The sequence below is a fragment of the Nipponia nippon genome, unplaced genomic scaffold (genome assembly GCF_047370975.1).
Source record: "Nipponia nippon isolate SJK-2023a ecotype South Korea unplaced genomic scaffold, ASM4737097v1 scaffold_16, whole genome shotgun sequence".
Lineage (NCBI taxonomy): Eukaryota > Metazoa > Chordata > Aves > Pelecaniformes > Threskiornithidae > Nipponia > Nipponia nippon.
Genome location: NW_028262332.1, coordinates 6186480 through 6207116, shown reverse-complemented (window position 1 = coordinate 6207116; position 20637 = coordinate 6186480). Strand labels below are relative to the sequence as shown.

The 20637-nt window shown below is 43.2% G+C and overlaps 1 protein-coding gene across 4 annotated transcripts; it reads right to left on the bottom strand.

Moving 5' to 3' along the window:
• Positions 1–66: 66 nt before the first annotated feature.
• ODF2 (outer dense fiber of sperm tails 2) lies at positions 67–20029 on the bottom strand. 4 transcript variants are annotated; one of them, XM_087753209.1, is made up of 20 exons: positions 19827–20029; positions 18065–18149; positions 15691–15816; positions 14897–15067; positions 13243–13409; positions 12055–12184; positions 11624–11755; positions 10699–10773; positions 9629–9700; positions 8920–9036; positions 7831–8016; positions 6898–7007; positions 6054–6189; positions 5689–5799; positions 4932–5036; positions 4201–4359; positions 3213–3313; positions 2503–2665; positions 2018–2143; positions 67–1264 (listed from the first exon to the last, which is right to left on the bottom strand). In XM_087753209.1, exons 1-20 carry the CDS (start codon positions 20027–20029, stop codon positions 1091–1093), a joined length of 2649 nt encoding a protein of 882 aa, XP_087609335.1. In that variant the 3' UTR covers positions 67–1090. The 4 variants fall into 4 exon arrangements, 3 of the variants coding, with proteins under 3 accessions (XP_087609335.1, XP_009475198.2, XP_087609336.1); XM_009476923.2 differs by lacking the exon at positions 19827–20029 and adding an exon at positions 17221–17374 and having other exon boundaries at positions 18065–18154; XM_087753210.1 differs by lacking the exons at positions 18065–18149; positions 19827–20029 and adding an exon at positions 15909–17193.
• Between the last annotated feature and the right edge of the window lie 608 nt (positions 20030–20637).

Genomic DNA, 20637 nt, shown 5'->3' with positions numbered 1-20637 from the left:
TTAGAAAACCTTTATGACAAATACTGCCCAATGACCACATCACACATAAATAGGATACCAAAGAGATAAAAATAAAAACAGTGTTTATTTTTGCCCCCATAAGAACCATTTACTGGAAAGAACAGGGCACTAGAGAGCACACGAGTTTTAGGGACTCGACACACTGAAGACCTGATTTTCCAGAACACGCAGGCTGGTTCGATTAAGCAGCTGAGTATCCGTAGCTGCTCTTTAATTGACTTAAGAGCAAGTCAGTATTTCATGCACACCCTGAACTCGCGTGGCACTCACACCAAGACCCCGACTGAAGCGCCACTGAGGTTAAACCGCCGTCTTTCCTTTGAATTCAGATGGTTTTGGCTCAGTCCTGGGGATATTCAGGATCAGCAAACCAGGGTGAGAGGAGCAAAGCAACATAAGCATCACACTCAGGAAAAAAGGTGAGGATCAGAGAGTATAAAAGAATCAAGAAAAAAAAATCATTATTTCTGGTATAAAACTGTTAATGAACACTGTGGTTGTTCAGGAGATAATCTCTTGTAAGTGTGGAGCCCAGGCACTTAAGTTATTTTCAGCTCCACGCTTCTGGCGGGTGGACCCTCTCCCACCACCCTATCCTCCAACGTATCAATACAATGTTCAGTAGTTTAAAAAAAATACAAAAAACCCCCACAAACAAAACAACCCACATGATCTCCCCAACAAAGGAAAAGGATTTAAAAAGAAATATGAAAAGGAAAAGAGCTCTTATAAACATTAACATGCTCAACAAACCGCTGACAGGTTTTAAGAGCTGAAACCATCAGGACCTTAGAGGATGAGAAGGACCTTATCCATCATATGCGAAACCATCTGGGTTTGGGGCACAGTTTATGGTGTAACGCCAGCCTCCAACACCAAACCGGTACTGCTGATACCCTACACTTAGGACATGCACCACCATCATTTTATCGTCTCATGCTGCAAGGAAAAGAGGAAAACGTCTCCTGATAGTGACCCTGAAATGCCAACCTATTTCCTAAGTAACATATGGCTTTGAAATAGGGCTGCTTTTGTGCTTAGAAGCAGAGGTGCAGGGAGAGCATTCTCCTCATGGAGAAGAACGAGAGCGGCTGGGGGAGCCCAGCAAGGCACTTTCTCCAAAAACGTTGGCATAGGAAGACTTGAGGAACTGGACGTAGTTTTGCATGCTGCGGTTGGTGCTCTCCGACTGCTCCAAACGATCCTTTAGATCCTGCAGGCGGCTTTCATACCGGCGCTCGGCCTACATAAAGAAGCACAAAACACAGGCTGAAAGACAGCAACGTTCATCCTATTCATGTTAAACTTAAACTGTTCCCCAAAAGCGCTGAGGACAGCAAGAATTAGCACCGCAGCCGATGACGTTACCATAGATGGTGCTATGATACTTGTAATTTGTTCTGCTCATTTCCAACTCCATTCAGCAACCCACTGATAGAAGCAGGAGACAACACAACTAATCAGTTGGGCTTTTAAAACTGATAAGCTATAGTTACGGGAAACACACTCTTTTCTGAAAAGCAACTTGACCTGATCCATGTGCCACCCCAATTCCAAGTAAAACTCAAGTAAACAAGCAGCGTAAATAGGACATTATGAAAGATTCCCCTTCTTTCTTACAGAAGAAATCCTTTCCTCTAGAAGAGGAATTGCATTCTCTCTCAGATAACTAAGCACAGTAAATGAAGTTGAAACCTGTCCATGGTATCCGCTGCAAATCTCATTTGAACGTAAGAAAGGTCTGATTCTTTTCTTACACACCTAAGTTTAGAGCAAGTTCATTCAGATCATTGCTATAAGTAAGAAGCAAATGAGAGTCTGCATTCCTGAACTAGTGACCTAACAGACACGTCATATCACGCATCTGTCACGGACGTCCCATTCAGACACAGCTCTGCATGACTTTTGCAGCAATCCATGGGACCCCGGTTTACGGACTCTGGCTGCTGCCAGAACACCACCAGCACAGCAAGAGTACGCCTCGCAAGTCACTCACATCGTCTTTGCTCCGACGCAATTGGTTTAGCTCTGATTTATTCCTACTCAGCTGGGTCTCCAAATCCAACACCTTGGACTGGGCTGCCCTCTCTCTAGATGTCGCTCGTTCTCGAGTTTGTTCCACCTACGTGTAACAACAGAACAACTTTGTTAAAGGGTTGTCTATGGAAGAATGATTTTTCCCTACCCCATTGCCCACAAAAGCCCTGTGAAGTTTAACTGGACACATTCTCATACATAAGCAGGCAGCTCAGTCTCGTGCTTTCCTCTCTTCTGTTGCAAACTGGAGCACGGGGTTCAGTTTTTCAATGGTTTAAGTGCTGACAAACAGTACCAGCACATTTTATTATTTCTGTTTCACTGAACATGACCATTTTCATTAATTTGGTCATAGGCTGAGGAGGTATTTCCAGCATTCTTGCTGTTCCCTTTTTACAGTCTGGGTAGTTTTGGGAAAATTCACAAACACGAGAAATTACTTACTTGTCTTTTGGCATCCTCAATGGCCATCTCCAGCTGACGTGCCAAGGAGCTACATTCACGGGTCTTCTCCTCTAACCGCAGCTGACACTGGTGGATTGACTCCTCGCGTTTTGCTATGACCTGAAGGAATTCTATGTTCTGGGCACTCGTTGTCTCTAGTTTTCTAGGTTAAGACAATAAGGGAAGGAAACCTATTTATTTTAAATGAAGCGTGTTTCAGTCTGCCTTTTTGCCATGTCCTGACTAGTCTGGGAATAGATTCTATTCCTCCTTGAAAGGTGAGAGCCCCAGGAAACACTTCTCCGTTTCTCAAATCAAAATCTCAAAGATCGAAGGACATACAGAGTAGCCACATACCTGCATTTTCCCAAACGTTGTCACTAAAAGGAGTTTATAAACATGGGCAAAAATATTGTAATATGTAGTAACCTCAAAACTGTCGGGCTAGATTGGACAGGGAGCTGGTTATCTGCTGCGTAAGCCATCATCCTTTCTAACAACATTCATAAAAGGTGTTGCAAAAACCTATAACTCTCTCTCCAGTGGACAGCTACTGGTTAGAGATCCTTGTGGGATAAGCAAATGCACAGAATACTGGAGGCACGTGGGGGACTGCAAAAAGACTGAAGCTGTTTCAATCCCCTGAAAAAACAATGGGAAGAGGATGGAAATGGAAGGTTAAGAGAGCAAGAGAGCCTAGTATTTCTAACCTTTCTAGCTCCTCCACCTTCAAGGTGAGCTGCTTTTTCTCCTCCTGGGCCGACTGATACCTCTCTCTTGTCATCTCCATTTTGTCCCCCTGGAGCTCAATCTAAAAATTACAGTAAGTAATTACTTTGCAGAGTAGTCACTACACACAGACGACCAACCACCTAAAATGTACGCAACTCTCCAGAAGGAAACATGCTCAATTCATAATTTCTGGAAGCCCCAGAAAAGGAACAGTGGACAGAAAAGCAAAGCACCAAACATCCATTTTGCCGGTGCTTCCAATTCATGTTTGGAAAGGTATGAGAAAATACTTTTGTATTCCAAATGAAAAGCCGGGTCCGTAAACACTTGCATGCAGAGCAGCCACCTGTAAGCACAGCGAAGCACACACACATTAAAAGCAGCCATAGACGTGACAGCAGCCCACAAAGGCATTAAAGCCTGAAATACCAGGAAGGTTTATAATTCCAAGCCAAGCAGAGTAAAGCAGTCAGACTGCGAGATCATTTGCTGTGCCCTGAGGCACGGTTGTGGAAGTCATGGCTGTCTGTAATTGTCCTGCAATACCTACGCAGTCCTCCTGGGGACAAAAAACAGGGACTGGGAAAACAACCTGAAATCAGGGTGAGAAAACAAGGTTGGGACAGCACTATCAGCAGAAAACCACAGGAGGGAAAGCTGAAAAGATGATGGAAGTAACACAAGCAAATGTGGGCATTAGCAAGTGTCACTGCTGCTATTCAAGTCCCAATAAGGTTCTGCACCAAGAGATGAGAAACCTTTCAAACAGTAAGGAATGCTACTAGCTACGCCGCTGACTTCTTGCACAAAGACATGGCACACACCTTTATTTTGCAGCCCACGTTTAATCTTTTCAAAAAGAGACGAGAACAGAGACGAAGTTTGAACCTTCCTGTGATTAGAAATTCATCTTGGTCTCAGACTTGCGGATTGCAGAGCTGCAGGTAGTTTCTGCCAGTCCCTTACCCGCTGACGAAGATCTGCAATCATGACAGACAGGTCCACGTTCTTCTTCTCATAACTCTGAAGCTGGTCCTGACATTCTGCTAGCTGTGTCTCTGTGATCTTTAGGATCTCGGGCAGCTTTTCCAGTTCAGCAAGCTGGCTCTGGAACTGCTTACGTGCCTATAATCAAAGAAGAGAACATGAAAAACTTTCAAATGTTTACAAGGTCAAGACCAAAACATTTCTCAACTTCAGTGAAGCTTTGTTAGTCTGCAACCATGATAAAACTGTGTGAATATTTGGCCAGTGTTGGAGTTCAAAGCCTAAGGTCATCTTCTACTCCAAAAGGCATTCTCTTAGGATCTGGCATTCCCTATGGATGGAGTGAGAATGAGTGAGTATTTTGGATGCTGGGCTTTAATTCTACTAGAAGTACAAGTTCTTTTTTGAGGACAGCTGTTCCACATCAGACAGTGGTGTAAACCTACCCAGTCCACTGTTCTAAACCACTGTTTCTGCAGCAAAGGACACACTAAGCAATTTAAACACCTCTGAAGAACACCATATAGTCAAAAAGAAGCTGCTAAATGCTCAATAAATTTTGCAGAATGAACAAGTCCTGAGAAAAACTAACGGAAAAGGTAAACTCAAGATAAGCCTTTTATTTCCTGTTCACAGCTATTTTTCACTACATTCAGAACATTAAGATCCACGGCTGTCTACAACACATCAGTCTTTAGAGGAACAGTTACCAGTTCAATCTCCTTGTTCATTTCATCCTTTAGCATCTTGTTCTCTTTATCACACTTCTCCAGTTTTGCTGCCACATCATCTGCTTCCATTCGGGTCTTCAACACCTGGACATTCAAAAAAACCCACATACTTTATCTGTTATATACAGTTTTCAAGAAATGTGCAATGCTTTGGAGTAACTAAAACTGCTCAAGGATCAGCAACAAGTTTCTTGCCACACTAACCACCACTCCAGGACTGTATTTGGAAGTTCACTTTCTACTTCTGCCACCTGGATCATCTGGGCTTTCCACCAAACGTTCTCCCCTCTTGCCTTATCCTCCGACTACCACAATATCCAAAATCCCCCCCAAAAAGCAGCCAAGGAACAGTACCTGCCGAAAGGCAGAAGAAAGCATCTCACTATTTTCCTTTACCTTTTGAAAAGGAGCAGGAAAAAGTGAAATAATTAAAATCAGTCTTTTGTTTTCCATTAACCAAGATCTCTGCTGTGGGAGTCAGCTCTTCCTAATGACCAAGTTATCAGCACACAGCGAGGAAGGCAAGTCTCCCACACTTTGGCATATAGCACGTGGCAGTCTGGATGCTGCCATCTGAGAAAAAGTAAGGCTAATAGAGACAAAAGAACCAAAACCATATGACACTGCAAAATCCTCCAAGAGCAAGCAAAGCGTTAAGGCATTACAGAATAAGCCACAACAATGAAGGGAGAAAATATGATCGCGCAAGGGCTAAAGGTTTTGGTAAGATGCCTACCTGTGACTTGTAGGTTTCAATCAGCCCTTCATAGTTCCTGACAGAGCTCCTCAGCTGCTGCACTTCCATCTGCGTTTGGTTCAGCTTTTCCTCCATTGGGACCACGCTAGCCTGAAAAAAGAAAACATCTTCTATTGAGCCCTTGGAAGTAACTGCCACGCTAGCTGTCTAACATTGTCTACACTAAGATAAAAGGCTTTTGTCAGTGTAAGCTGGCAAAACTTTCCAGCCTTCAGTGGATTGCCCTATCATACCTGTGGCAGCAATGGGTGCAATTCAACTCTGTCCTCAGAGGCTAAGCAGCTTGTTATAATTTCTCCTTTTTTTCCCTAGCATTTCAGCTTCAAACCCCTAGAATAACTGACCTTTAGCCTTTCATTCTCCATTTTGAAAGAAGTGACCTCTGTAGTCTGTCGATGCAATTTATCCACCAAAGCTTCTCTGTCCTCCCGCATCTTGTCCTCCAGGGTTGTCTGCTGTTCCAGCAAGTCTGCAACACGGCTGCCATACAGAAAGAAAATTAATCTTTAAGTGACAAGAAAGAATAAACCTCCTAACCCTTGAAAATTGCTTCACAAACATGACTTTTCCCTATCCTTTCATCTTCCTCCTCCAGTCATGTATGCACACCTATCTGTAACACTGTTCTACTACCTCAGTCGTCTTAGCCTGCTGTAACTTGAGTTATCCCCGTGGAGCTCAAATACATTGCCTCCAAGATACACAGGATAAAGAGGAACTTCTCTCATCTCGTACCTAGCTATTTTTTCCTGCAGAAGTAACTGTACTGCAGTGATACCAACACATTTATTTAGCTTCAAAACAAAATTGGCACAAACTATACTGCCTATCTCTTCCAATCCCTTCCATTCAAGCATCTTAAACAGATCTCAAAAGAAAGATAACCTTAATTCTTTCAAAGTGTTACAAAATGGCAAAGGAACAGAGAGTTTTAAGGGTCAGCAAACCCTTAAAAAGCCTGCCTTTGCTGTGGCAAGTCAGCAGCAGAAGCCACATCTCTCTCCCTCTCAGTCTCTTCAAACTCTGCTCTAACCCTTAGGCAGTGCTGGTTTTGCTTGGATATTTACAAGCAATTCAATTAAATTATTCAATTTAATGAAATTATTCAGTTAAATTCAATTAAATTATCCGTGAACTTAGAACTCATCCCCTCTCACGCTTGTTTCTCCACACTAATTTTATTTTAACCTGTTCAGCGTAACAATTTCCAGTTCGAGGTCGCTCTTGTCCTTTACGACTTTGTTGTAGCGACTCCTCCAGGACTCCAGAGTAGACAGCGCCTCAGCAACATAGCTGTCCTATCAGACAACAGAAATACATGAGGAAAAGAGCAAGGGTAACAAAAACGTCACTGGACACAGGGTATGCAGACGCAGAGATACTGATATGGGTAAGCATGATAGGTGCAGAGGCTTCGCCAAGACTTTTAAAATATTGAGGACAAGTATTTATTTTTATTCTTCCTGATCCTTCAGAGAGAGGTGTTGTCCAACACTACTGTCAGCCAACAGACATAACAGCAGCAAAACTCTTTGAAGGCAGATGAACTATCACAAACGCAAAGCATGGCTAAGATTCTACCAGTGACTCTGGTCCCTGGAATTCTAAAAACAACGGAGAAAAAAAACCAACCAAGTAGTGTGAAATCCATGCTCCCTTCTGACTTGTTTTAGTCCTAACTTTTCCACTTTTTCTTGATATCCTTCAGTCATTTTCAACAGGAAATTCCAGTACACCTCTAAGTCTTTATACTTTTCTGCTCTGACTAGTTTCTCGATTAACCACCAACTCCATTCAGAATTTTCAGCCAAAACTACCAGGCTTTATTTCACTGGCTTTTGTCAACCCTCAGATGGTTCTGAAGAACGAGGCAAAAAATCAGATCTGCTAGTTCAGTATGATCTAAGTTACTGCATGTCCTAAGTTAAGGACATGCAGCGAATATAGTGACAGTTGAGAAAACTGGATTTGTTCTAAACTTAACATAAATGGGCCAAGGCATCAAGACAGAAATAAATCTCATTAGTTGAAAGCAGAGACTCTCCCCAGGGCTGCTACCAGAAATCAAAGATTTAGATGCATGATCTGAAATGAGGTCTCTCCTCCTGTATTATCAGGTACCTTTTCTGCTAGCTGGGCAGTCAATTGCTCTGCATACTCTTCACTCCGCTCTGCCCGCTCTTTCTGTGCACGGATGGCTTTCTTCAGGGCTTCTTTATCACGGTCTGCCTTCTGCTTTAGTTCTTTCAATTGTTCCATGATGTGTTCCACCTCTGCCTTATGCTGAGCTTCACTACGCTCCAGATTCTGCAGGGGGCGGGAGAAAATACACCACATGGAATAATGTCCTTGTACCTGCATACCCAAAGCAGCAACTAATTTCGTAGAAACAGTGGAGAGAGCTGGGCATAAACCCCCAAGCTCCAGCCTGGAGGTACTTGCAATCGCATTTCACCTACACAATCCTGTCCTAATGCTGACAGACATGTCAGCATGACATGTCTTCCTTTCCTTCCAAAGGTCTTATTTTCTTCTTTCATAAGCTGCTCTCTAGAATACTGATTTCGTCTCCTGACCAAGATAAATACTGGTCTATCAGTCTTTTGATCTACCCAAGAACATTCTCTTTATTAATTGAAATGCTCACATATAATAATGTTGCTTTATGCAGCCATACACCTTAACAGAATTAAAGCCCCTCTAAACCATATATGTTCATCGTAACATCATCACAACATCAACAGATACAGTAAACATAAGACTTTCATCAAGATAAACCAAGGGAACTTTCTCCTCCTCATTAATACTGTAGAGAGCATGCATGAGTGCAATCAAATACAGGAACATATGACACAGCATTTTTCCCAGAAAGCACATTAAATAGTTTATGATCTGTCTTGATGCTTGACTAAACCAAAGCCATTTTTTAAATAATTATGTAGTAATTAACTTAGGAAAAAAAAAAATTAATAAATGCACATAGACCTTAAGGCTCTGATTTTGCTTCATACATCAGAAATGAAAAGCTCTTCCCTTTCTTACTTCATTTGAAAAGTATGGTGCGTGTTAGTGGTATAAACATCACCAGCCAATATTTCAGGCTACCAGACACGGCTGAAGAACAGTTGGTGAGTGCTACTTCCCTTGTCAGTCAATTCAGTTCACGAGAGCAAATGAAGACATGATCCCCAGGCACCACTGAAAACATACCCGTATCTGTATGCTCAGGCGGTTGTTCTCAGCTTCTTTATTTCGCAGCTGTGCTTGTAAATGGCCTCTCACAGCCTCCATAGATTTGGAAAGTTCGCACGCTGTCTTTGCCTGGTCCTAAATAGGGAGCAAACAAGACCCACGCCTTTTTCCTCAATAAGCTAATAGAAGGAACGCTTTCTAATACATAACCATTCAGTGAAGAAATCTGATATTATCTCCAGGCACCTCCACTTTCCTCAGGTGGACCCTCACAGCTCCTCTACTCCAACAAAATGGGCAACAAATGAGTAGCCATTTATTTTACATCAGATGTGAATGACTGGCCTGAAAGATTTGTTCTAGGGCAAAACATCCTTCATATCTGATCTCTTCCACTACATTCCTTTTTTACTTCCTAAACAGAGGAACAGACTGGAATTTGACATCAGCAATCAACAGGACCTTAAACAGAAAGGCAACTCAGTGATAAGCCCAAGCAAAGAGAATACTACCTATCCATCTTTGTGATGGATGTTTCACTAGCAGAAAATTGAATCTACAACTGCGTGGGAATAGGTAGCTGTCTGTCTACTTTTTATAAGCAAGCCCGTCATCTGATCCCTTAAAAAGTAATCATCTGCAAGTACAAACCCATATTTTGGACTATCTGTGGTTCTACAGAACTGGAAGATGCAGCAGGGAGGGGAAAACAGAAAAGGGAAACTACCTTTTCTGCCTGTATCTGAACAGTAAGATTGTCCACTTCTTCTTCTTTCTCCTGAAGCCTCATCTGAAGTTGCTGGGAAAACAAACACCACTCATGTTAAGTAACAAACATATTTAGGTTGGCAGGTGGAAGGAAAGAGGTGTAACCGCCTCCCTCCCGAGACTCTCTGATCCACAGCACTCTGGTATCCACAGCAACAGCATCCTCAGCCCTGGAAAAACAGCCTGCATTCTCCTCAAGCAGAAAGCAAAAGGAATACACATACATTTGTGTAACAGGGCATAGGATACCCAGTCAAGAACGAGGACCTGACAGGACTATATACTCCACAGACAAAAAAAAGGCCTTATCTATCTCTCACAGCAAGTTTTATAAATTCTGGCAATGTAAGAACTCTTTTCTCAGTTTACAGATAAGGAAATGAACAAAAACTAGCACCAGGTCGCTCACTCATTCAGTGACAGAAGCAGATACAGAAAGCTTATGCTCTTTGTGCTTTTCTGTCTCTAAGGATAACATGATAAACATATAGAAACATATAAGATGATTTCCAAACTGAAGAATTCTATTCTGACCACCAGTGGTATTTTGGCAGTAGATTTTTTTTCTCTCTCACCCTCAGAGTTTTCTTTTTAAAGAAACACGTAGTAGAATTCTTGCTTTGTACATTCTGTACCATAAGAAAAGGTAAGCAGAATCATTTGTGCTTAAACATAGTAAGAACAGGCTTAAGTTCTCCTTTATAGCTGAACACTGTAAATCCTAACGGTGCTCTTATATGTAGGTCTCAGTTGTGCTATCCCCATTCTAAGCCCCCATATTTCAAAGCCATGAAAATCCACCCACTTTGCAATGCAGGCTGTTAACCAGAAGAGCAATGTAGTGGCTCTGATTACCACAAGAGGCAAAATATTTTTATTGGTCTAAAAGGCATTAGTGTAAGACTTGATGGCTGAATACAAGACAAAGAAGAGCTTGTCATTTGAGATCTCTCTGCTTTATCATTAAAAAAAAAGAAAGGGGGGAGAAAAAAAAGGAAAAAAAAAAAAGAGAGATTGTGGTTTGCTTACCATTTTCTCTGCATCTGAGTCAGCCAGCCTTTTCAGCAGTGCTCCTTGCCGCTCCAGTATCTTCTGAGCGTCCTTCTACAAAATAAATATGTGAGAAAAATTGTTAACTAAAAAGTCAATTTTATATAGATTCTTTAAATGGAACTGGGCAAATCAACCATTTCTTCCCAGGTGCAGCAGCAATTCTCAGAAGATACCTAGAAGCATCAAATTTGCTGAATATTTCACGTCATCACCCATCTCAGAAAGCTTTTACGCTTCTCAGTCAAAGATTGTAATAAAAAGCATGATGGTAATTTAAGGTCTTTCCGAACTCTCCCGCTACTCAGGGGAAGTCACGTGGAAGAACTCAGTCCTTTTATCCAGTCTTACTGGTGGCTGAAAGAACTGTTACCATCAGCCTGCTTTTGCTCAAATGGAATATAAACTACAGGAGGAACAGCAATTTCATTTCTGTATTGCTCTTACAACCAGCACAGAATTGCTTACAATTTCTCTGTTATCACTCTTACAGCCTACAAAAATAAAGTTCTGAACATCCTTGGGCTCCCATTAGCTAAGGCCACATCTAGTCCTCAGACTTCAGCCAAGGCAACTGTAGCGGTAACATTCCAGACTAGCATGATCAGCAGATACAGCTCTATCTAGATGAGAAAGAGCTGGCAACAGAGTAGTGTCTGCACCTTTTAATACAAAGACTTGGATGCTTTAACATCCTCGCAGCAGAAAAGTCAGTCTTACTCTATGGCGTAGGCAGGGATTAAAAAAAAAAAAAAAAAGAAAATTATCCATCCTTTGTGACACAGGGTCAACATCAGGGTTGGGGGGAGGGGGGGGAAGAGGAGTTAAAATCTCTCTCAAACTCTGTTTCAGTCCACAAGACAACATAGCCTTCTGCGATCAGCCAAGTTCAAGCACTGCTCACCTCCCGGTTATGCTGCTCTCTGAGAAGTTCTCGTAGTGTCCGGTTGGTTTCTTCAAAGGTGCTCAATTTCTGGAGCAGAAGCTCTTTTTGTCTTGTCAGTGTGTTAACATCTGAGCTGCTCATGTGTTTCTCCTAGAGGAGAAACAAAAACCAACCAACCAAACGAAAAAAAGAAAAGAATTGTTCACATGGAATTAATGTACGAAGCTGATACAAGCATGAGCAGTGCAATAGTCAGCACCATGTGTGCGGAAGGTAACTGCAAGTAAATACCCCACTTCCAAACAAAACCAGCAAACTCTTTAAGTATGTTAAATCCCTCCACTTTTCCTTACATTTTTCTGGATCAGCAACTGTAACATTACATTTTTAAGACAGCCGTATGACAGGACAACATAGGAAAGGCAAGAACAAAAAAGGACAACACCTACAATGTTGAGTCTCCCAATTGTATTTTTCAGGGCATGGATCTGCCTGGCTGCTGCTGCTCCATCCCTTTCTGCCTCACTCAGTTTGGACATCAAACACTCTTTCTCATGCTGCAAGTACTTTTTCTGTAGCCTGTAACAAGAATTCAGCCATCAGAGAAACAAGAAGCTTTGCCAGCTGCACCTGCCACTATTGATATGCAGTTGATTGGGTTAAAATTCATAAAAACTCATAAAACCCTTCGAATCAGAGGATAAAAGCTCTAAACAAACACTACTTAAGATTTACCCTCTTTCAGTGTGGAAGTTGAAGATAGAAGCCAGGAAGTAGACACCAGGAGCTTGCTAGGACCATAGCTATGAAACGGGAATTTAGAAGGGACAAATTGGGCTTATACCAAAGCCTGCACACACTATTAAACCCAAAAGACAATGCTATGCTTTTCCTGGGCACTTAAGCCACACCAGAAATGACTCCAAATGGCTGAACATGAAACAGGAAAGCACATCAAGATATACAGCTCCAAGTTTTTAGCCAGGGCTTGCAATCTCAGAAGTATTCACAAAGTTTTCTGAAAAAGGAATACGCGGTATTAACTTCCAAGTGACCTTTCTTAAGGAAAAAATAAAACTAACTCTCTTAAAACACGAGGGTTCCCCTGGAGACACAAACTTCCTTAATTCTTTAGATACAAAGCAGATGCAAAAACATCAGACTTGGAGACTTTTGGGGTCACTAAGAAAAACCACAATTCAGTCCTCTCAGGGGCTGTCACTCCTGTCTCACTATGATTTTCACAAAGCCCAAAAATTCTCCTCTAGTTTTCAGCTCCATGTTTATTCATTTGTTGTTCTACCAATATCATCACAATTCAAACAGCATCTCTTAACCTTCAAAATATTAACGGTAGAGCTAGGATGACCCTCCAGTAGGCCACACAAGCCAACTGCCCCCAGGTTCCTCTCAGAGTAGTTTTCTCCATTCCAATAATCATGCTAGAGCACTTTTCTGCAGCTATTGCCATCTGTCCCCCTTCTAAAAGGTGACAAAAAATCCAAGAACATCAGTTCTTCAGCAGCACTGCAACCCAGGGTACAAACTACAACCTCAAATAACGTTAGCAATAAAGGAGGTAGGTGCCTGTAAATACCACCACTTGCAGTAGCAATGGAGAACTGGAGCTTTCTTACACAGTCAGATCTTTCTCTTCCTTTATGCGCTCAATATTGCGCCTGAGCAGTGTATTCTCATGTTCTGTTTCTACCAGCTCTTGCGTGACCTCATTCAGTTCTTCTTTCTGCTCCTCAAGGAGACGCTTTGTCATTTGCTGCTGTTCCTCCTTTTTCTGCAGCTTGGCCTGATGAAGATATTTAAATAGAACTTCAGACAAACCAGGTGCTTTTAAAGTGATACACAGAATCCACATCTCAAACCAGCGAACCAGCTGTTCAGCTGCACCAAACAAAGGACCATGCTCTCTTTTTTTTTGCCTACGTACTTCCAGGCTGTTCCTGTGCACAAAGGGCATAATTCACTTATTGCCTGGAAATACCTCCCATCCCACAAACACAGGGAGACACAAGCACCCTGGTTCTAAGTCCAAAAATCGTCATCAGCCATGAGACAGACCGCAAACATGACAGGAAAGGAGCTCTGGTAGCAGTTCACACACGGGAGATGGCTCCCATTGCTCCGCTATTGCTTTGCGAGATCCAGGGAACTGGGTGCAATCAACCTAAATAGCCCCTGGCATTTTGTTTCCATCTACCCATTTTGGATTACCCAGGTGGTTCTGTGGCAGCTCAGCGTCACTGCAGGTAGTGTGACTGGAGTTGTGTACAGGCTACTCAAGAGCTGAATGGGGCTCAGAAGTTAACTACTGCTCCTCATGAACGACACGTGCATCTCATTTGGCACTTAAGAGCACTACAAACAGTTGAGATGTGCAAGAAGAGAGAACACAGAGCAGGGGTTGAACTACTGTACCAGACTTGTTTCTTTTTGCAGCAAAAAAGGTCACTGGAGATTCCCTCGCTTGTACAGAATTAAAGCTAGCAAAATTAATGGGATCTTACACCACGGATTTATTTAAGTGACACCATCAAATATTTAGATTCAATGAACTTATTCAAAGTATCAAAACAGATTTTTGTTTTACAATCATGCAAGTAATTCCATGAAATTTTGTAGCAGAAATAAAATGGAAAACACTTAATATAAGAATCTACTTGACTCAAATCCTATTCTTGTTCACTGATTTGAACTTCATGTAGTTTTGAGTGATAATAAGAATATCAGATTTGCCACCCTCAGCGTTAAAGTTAAAAATGCAGTTTGCCCCACAATAGAGCATCTTATGAAATCTAGAAACATCTCCTACCCATTTATTAAATGGTGTCAAGTACATAAGAGGCTATTTATCTGGAAAACACAACATCACTGGGTTGCACATTTTGAAACAGAATCAGAAGAAACAATCTTGTTGAGTAAGTGGATTCTTTGACAATAAAATATCAATATACTGTATTTTTCACCTTCTGGAAGGACCAGTTTTCAGATTCAGGACTTGGGCAGAAAACAGATTATTTGGAAACTGAAGCACAGCAATACCGTATTAAATGGATAATGTTTTAAAACGTTTCATAGTAGGGCTTAGTGCATTTCTCCCCAGGATAGTTCAGCTCTTCTAAACAACTCAGATTGGTTAGCTTGCTTAAAAAAAAAAAAAAAAAAAATCAGAGGCCTGGGTAGTCTTCCATTGCAACAAGACTTGACTCCAGCCTCCTCTTGCCAAACGATCAGCTACAAAGCCCGAGTCAGCAGGGCTTTACGCTGTCTCCTCACCTCATTCTTCAGCGTTCCCACCACATTCATCAGGCTATCTATCTTCTTTTCATATTCGTTCATTTTGCAGTAAACAGCATCCTCCTCATCTGTAGAGAGGTCACTCAGGCGCAATGCTGATAGCATTTTTTCTGAATCTGGAGGTGTAATTTCTAGGCGGTGAGTTGGTCCCTGGTAGAAAAGCAATAAAGGGCACCACTTTTTTAGCATAAAGTTATAAACAGTATTCTAAGCCTAACTCTGCCAAAACAAAGACCAGGTCGCATCACTGCAATAAGGCTAGTAAGGAAAAAACATCTGTAAACAGCTCTTTCATTTCCATCAGGGAAAGGTCAAGAATGCAGAAAGACTAGAACAGAAACAAAAAAAAAAAAAAAAGAAAGTTCAAATTCTCGTTTAGGAAGAGCGAGGAATACAAAAGGCAAAACTATCAACCCATGAGAAAGAGAACATTACACAATACTACACAAACGCTCCATGCTTCGGAAGAGACTAAGAACAGCAGCCCTTCGCTGTGCCTCATCTCAGATGAGGTCTTGAAGGGGACTAGTAAAACTACAATAAACAAAGACATTTGTCTGGCTTCTAGAGGCAGAAAGGCATGATATGACCACAGGCTGCTAATTAATTTCCATTTTTTCTATTAAAAAGTGAAAAAGATTTATAGAAGACACTTAAAATGGATGGTAGGTGACAGTAGCCTTCTTTCAGATCAGCCCAGCTCCCTCATTACACAACTGCTCTCTTCAACCTCAGATAAACCTGAATGTTTTAAAGAGCAAAATCAGCCATACCTCCCATTTGCAGGCGGACTCCCGGACAGATGTTTTGCCTGGGGGCATCCAGGGGGCCTTAGTTTTCACCCGGACAGCTCGACACATGTTCACGGTATCCCCTTTCATTTTCTGTTTGTGCTTTTGCTAAAGAAAGAGAAAATAAAATAAATCACAGACTTTTAAAGAACCATGTACAATTTTTGGTGCTGCAAAACCAAATGAAAGTTCATTCATACAAAAATATCAGTGTTTCACATGATACGTCAGATCAGACGAGCCAGCAGCCATCAGAGGAGGCCAACCCCAGTCAGAAGGAAAGGTTATTGCCCATTCGGTTGACAGGATGGCTAGATGTAGTACATTCTTGTCTATCACGGAGCAACTCTGTTATATCCCTGGGATACCTGCACTTGTGATGTGATGAGAGCCTTACCCAGCAGGCCAGGGTGGGAGATTGGGGTGGGTGGGAAGGAAGTCTCCTCTGTATGGAGATACACAAAAAAATACCGCAATACAACCCATTCACATAAAGAAGGAACAACCTGGGAGATCCCTTCTCCATTCCACGTTCATCTCACAAAAGAACAGCTATACCATTTGACAACAGCACTACCACACAAAAAAGAACAGTGCGGCGTGATTGGTTATGAAAAGCCCCTGAAGTGTTTTCCCTGCTTTGCAGTTAACTAATAGATCCACACTTATTTGTATTGAACTTGAGGTGCTCTAACTGAAGGAAAGGTAAAGTGCTTTTGCACAATTCTAACCTTAAAGAAATATCAGATATTCTAAATATTCCCTACAGGCAATTAATTAATAGGAGTCATTGATTTCACTGTCAGGCCCTACCCCATTATGATATTTGCCATTAGCAACAAACACAAAATTAACAGAGGACTTAGAACAGGATGTCTGCATGAAAGGAAGAATGAGCTAGCAACTTCCATCGCCTTTTGAGAACAACTTTACATAAACATCCAGCTACAAAAGAGGACATGAAATATCTAGAAACTCAACTTCAGTATTGCCTTCTACCTACTGTGGATAAGGCTATGCAGAGATCCTCTTTGCTGCATAGCTCAGCGGACTGAGAAGGTGTTTAATGCCAGAAGATGGTTTGAATCCAGACTCTTTTTTTCTAAACACATTTATTTTAATACAATCAAGATGGAATTTGAAACGCCTAGATATTACCTTTCCCCAAACCTTTCCTACAAAAATAGGGATGAAGCCAAAGAAAAACCGTTATCAGGACACAAATCCAGGAAATAAAAGGAAAAAAAAAAAATCCCCCAAACCATATCACATTGGAAGCAACGCTCCTCACAATCACACACTTGAACATGAAAAGTAACTATATATTCTATATCTTACTTAAATCATCTTAAACACAGAAGATGTGTTACCGAAAATTCACCACTGAATACGAATTCAAGTCTTGCAGTTCTAATACAATGGTAAAACAGACCTTGAAGATTTTGTGGTGCTTCTAGGACCGTTCACCTTCCTCTTTGTAGCCCTTCCAAACACCCAGCTACACACTCCTACCTGGCATTTTGCAGGTGTGGTTTTCTGACCCTTTTTAATATGGACATGGACAGGGGTGTTTTCATCCACATGGACGTGCAAAGGGGGAGATGAGGAACGGTTCTTCATGGCTCTTCTCCCACAAACGGGAAAGGGCAATACAATGAAAGGAAACCTGTGAATAAGGAAACTGGAAATAACAACATTTCCCTCTGTGCCAGAGAGCAACAATGGCCAGAAAGTTTGAGCGTTCTTTTAGTAGCATCTGCCATTTTTAATTGCACACTATTTTGCTGTAAAGCTAGGATTAATACAAATAATTTCTCTGCTTTTGGTATTTTCTGCTTTTAACATGGTTACTAAAGACCAAATACAGTTGGATTGATAGCAGCTGTCTGTAAGAGTCATTGGAGTTCAAAGCCTTAGAGCAAGTGAGCAAATCAAGGGTTCCAGTAACCAACTCAATCTGATTATGAAGAGAAATTCGAAGCGGGGAGAAGAGGAGCATTAATTTAACAGTGTAGTTAAGAAAAATCAATGGGAAACCATCAGATCCTTCCATCCTAGAACCCTGAACCTGTGAACTCTTTCATATGTGTTTAAGTGTCTTTTTGAAGTTAACCAAATGCTTTAAAGCTTTTGGATCACAGCATTTCTTTGATCTTCAGAAAAAAGCATAACCTTAACCAATATCTAACACAACACGAAAAAGCCTAGAGACACAAGGTTAAAGTCATCACCTTTGAGCCTGATGCTTCGGCTGAGGTAATGGTATAATGCAATGGCAAATCTTACAAAAATTCACCAGCAGCACTAATCTGATTTTGGCAGAAAGGATTTTGTCAGCCTAGGTAAAATTACTTACAGTTATTCTAAAGCTTTTAGGTCTTCTGGACAGTGTGGTCTGTGCAGAAATTGAAGTCACTTCATCATTGATGGACGAGGGACACCTGATACAGAAATAATAAATGACCACTAATAGGAAAAGGTGCCAATTTCTGAACACCCTCTTCCTTTTGATTTAAGGCAACACGCAGGTTCAAACACATCAAATGTATGAATCCAGACAACAAAAGTCGGTGTGTCCTGCCTTTCTCTGACAAGCATAGGATAAGGGAAGGACTGAGATTGTAATTCCTTACATATTGATGATGAAAGTTGGTTTAAACAATGGAAATGTTTTCTACAATTACACAATGGCCTTACTCAAACAGTTACAAACCTTCAAATTCTAACTGCAATTTTTAACCAGTTTCCTAAGGAAACAAGGTTTGAACACTTCCAGAGTACCTGTACGTCCCCTCCCAAACCCCTCACCCTCCCTAAATTCTGCCATCATCAACAAATGCTGTAACACTTGACAGAAATGTTGAGGTTCTAGGTTTATACAGTTTTGCAGGCTGAAGAGATGCATCCAAATTGGCGCTCATGCTGAAGGAAACCCAGCACCACACAGACCCGTGTTGCAATGTGGTCACTGCCTGCCCAGCAGATACCTGTGTGCTGGCTGGCTGACCAGTAACACGCACAGAACTGGGAGTCACCTACAGCAGGAGCAGCTTCTTGCCTGGTGGTACCTGGGGGACTTGAAGAAATGAGAGCGAGCGAGGAGGGATCCCCAAAGGACTAACGTCTGCCAGGGAGTGACGAAGTGGTGGTATATCAGGCTTAGTTAGCTAACCTTATGGTAACACTCCTTGACAATTTGCTATGTAAGAACAAGTGTGACAAGTAAAGTGTTACTTGCAATGCAGGAGAGCAGGATTTTGTACAATACTTCTGCTAGACTAGAAATTAGATCACTCTTTAAAGCTGATTGATTAATTTGTCAGCTTGCCAAGGTTCGTGTAATAACCTACTCTAAATAAAACCAATAATACTACATCTGTTGTTAAGCAGTATGCGTTTAAGACTAATCACACCTGTGTATCACGTCAGAGTTATGAAAATTACAGAGGGGAAGACACAGCCATACTTCCCTTGATGAGGAAGCGAGTTTTCTGAAGGACCAGGATCCCCCAGCGTCTAGCTATGAGCAACTCCAGACACTGCTGGGTGTTTTAATCCTCTTCTTTCCAAGGAAGGGTTAAACTCTCCTGACAACCAAACCTGCGCGTGGGCTACAGCACCCACCGAGAACTTACACAGAGCTTTTGAATCACCACAAGTGAAACTCAAATGCTGTCACCCAGCTTTCCCTAGCAACAAGGTTTATGTCAGAAGTTTAAGTAACTTCTGCTGCCATCTCTGGAGGCTTCTCAAAGAATCTGTGGCTACCTCAGGCTGGCAGGGACCAGTCTGGGGCCAGTCTCCTGCTCGAAGCAGGATCAGCTCTGAGGTCAGAGCAGGGCTTTACACCCAGGTGGGGCTGGAAAACCCCCAGGGGTGGCACCACCCCCGCCCCAACGCCTGCCCCGGTACCAAGCACGTTTTCCGTTATATATTTATAGTCGCCTGATAGTTCCCGCTTTCCCTCGCCGCGGGAAGAACCACCCCAAGGCAGGAGGTCCTCCTCGTTACTGAGGCGGCGGGGAAGGCGCCCGGGGCATTATCCCCGGGGGCTCAGACACCCCCACCCCTCCCCGGCCGGACCCCCTCTGAGGGCCCGGCCGCCCCGGCCCCCTCACCATGAAGGGCGGCGCGGAATCCGCAGCCGCTGCCGCCTCAGGAGCTCTTCGCCGGCGGCGGGGAGGCGGCGGGAGGCGCCGGCGCTGCCATGCAGACCCGGCGGCCGGGGCGAGGGGGGCGGCGGGAGGCCGCACCCGGGGCAGGAGGCGCCGCCGCACTTCCGGGGCCGCCGCCGCGCCGCCGCCGCCCGCGGCTCCCCCATTGGGCGATTCAAACCCTCCTCGTGACCCGTCCGCCGCGTCACAAGGCCCCGCCCCGCAACGGACCCCGTCGCCATAGTGACGCGAAGCGGCCCGGCCCAGCGCAGACCGGGAGCCCGGGGGCTGGCTGCCCCCGCAGGGGCCGCGGAACGCTTTTCCTCCGTCTAGGGTTTACACAGACGGGTATTTACACGGGTCACAGAGGGCGCCTCCACGCTCCCGGCTACGTACGTTCGAGATAATGCTTTTAAACCAACATCATTTGCTCGAACGTTGATCTTCTGCTACTGTGGAACGCACGTTTCAGCGCAGAACAGCTGCAACGAACGCCCACAGCAAGCCACAGACCAGCAACCTCGCTCCTCTTACTGCAAACATTTTCTTTCTCCCCTCTATGCCCGATCCGAACCGAGTTCGTAACTGCTCTTACAGCTGGGAAGAAACCACCCCCTCCCTCACCACCCGTGCTGTTCTGCCCAGCAAAGGTGCCCCCGCCGCCCAAGCGGCCGTGTCACAGACTGCCCGCAGCCCCACCGGCCCTATCCCCACAGCCCAGCTCCCCTCAAACCTGCCCCCTCCTCTGGGGCAACAGAACTCGTTTCAAGTTGAC

Excerpts from the sequence above, each read along its gene's own strand:
- ODF2 (XM_087753209.1), bottom strand. The coding sequence starts at position 20,029 with ATGGGGGAGCCGCGGGCGGCGGCGGCGCGGCGGCGGCCCCGGAAGTGC. Across the intron at positions 9,037-9,628 it reads TTCAGATACAGGCAGAAAAG|GACCAGGCAAAGACAGCGTG; the intron begins GTAGTTTCCCTT and ends CTCCCTATTTAG. Across the intron at positions 4,360-4,931 it reads TGAACAAGGAGATTGAACTG|GCACGTAAGCAGTTCCAGAG; the intron begins GTAACTGTTCCT and ends CTTTGATTATAG.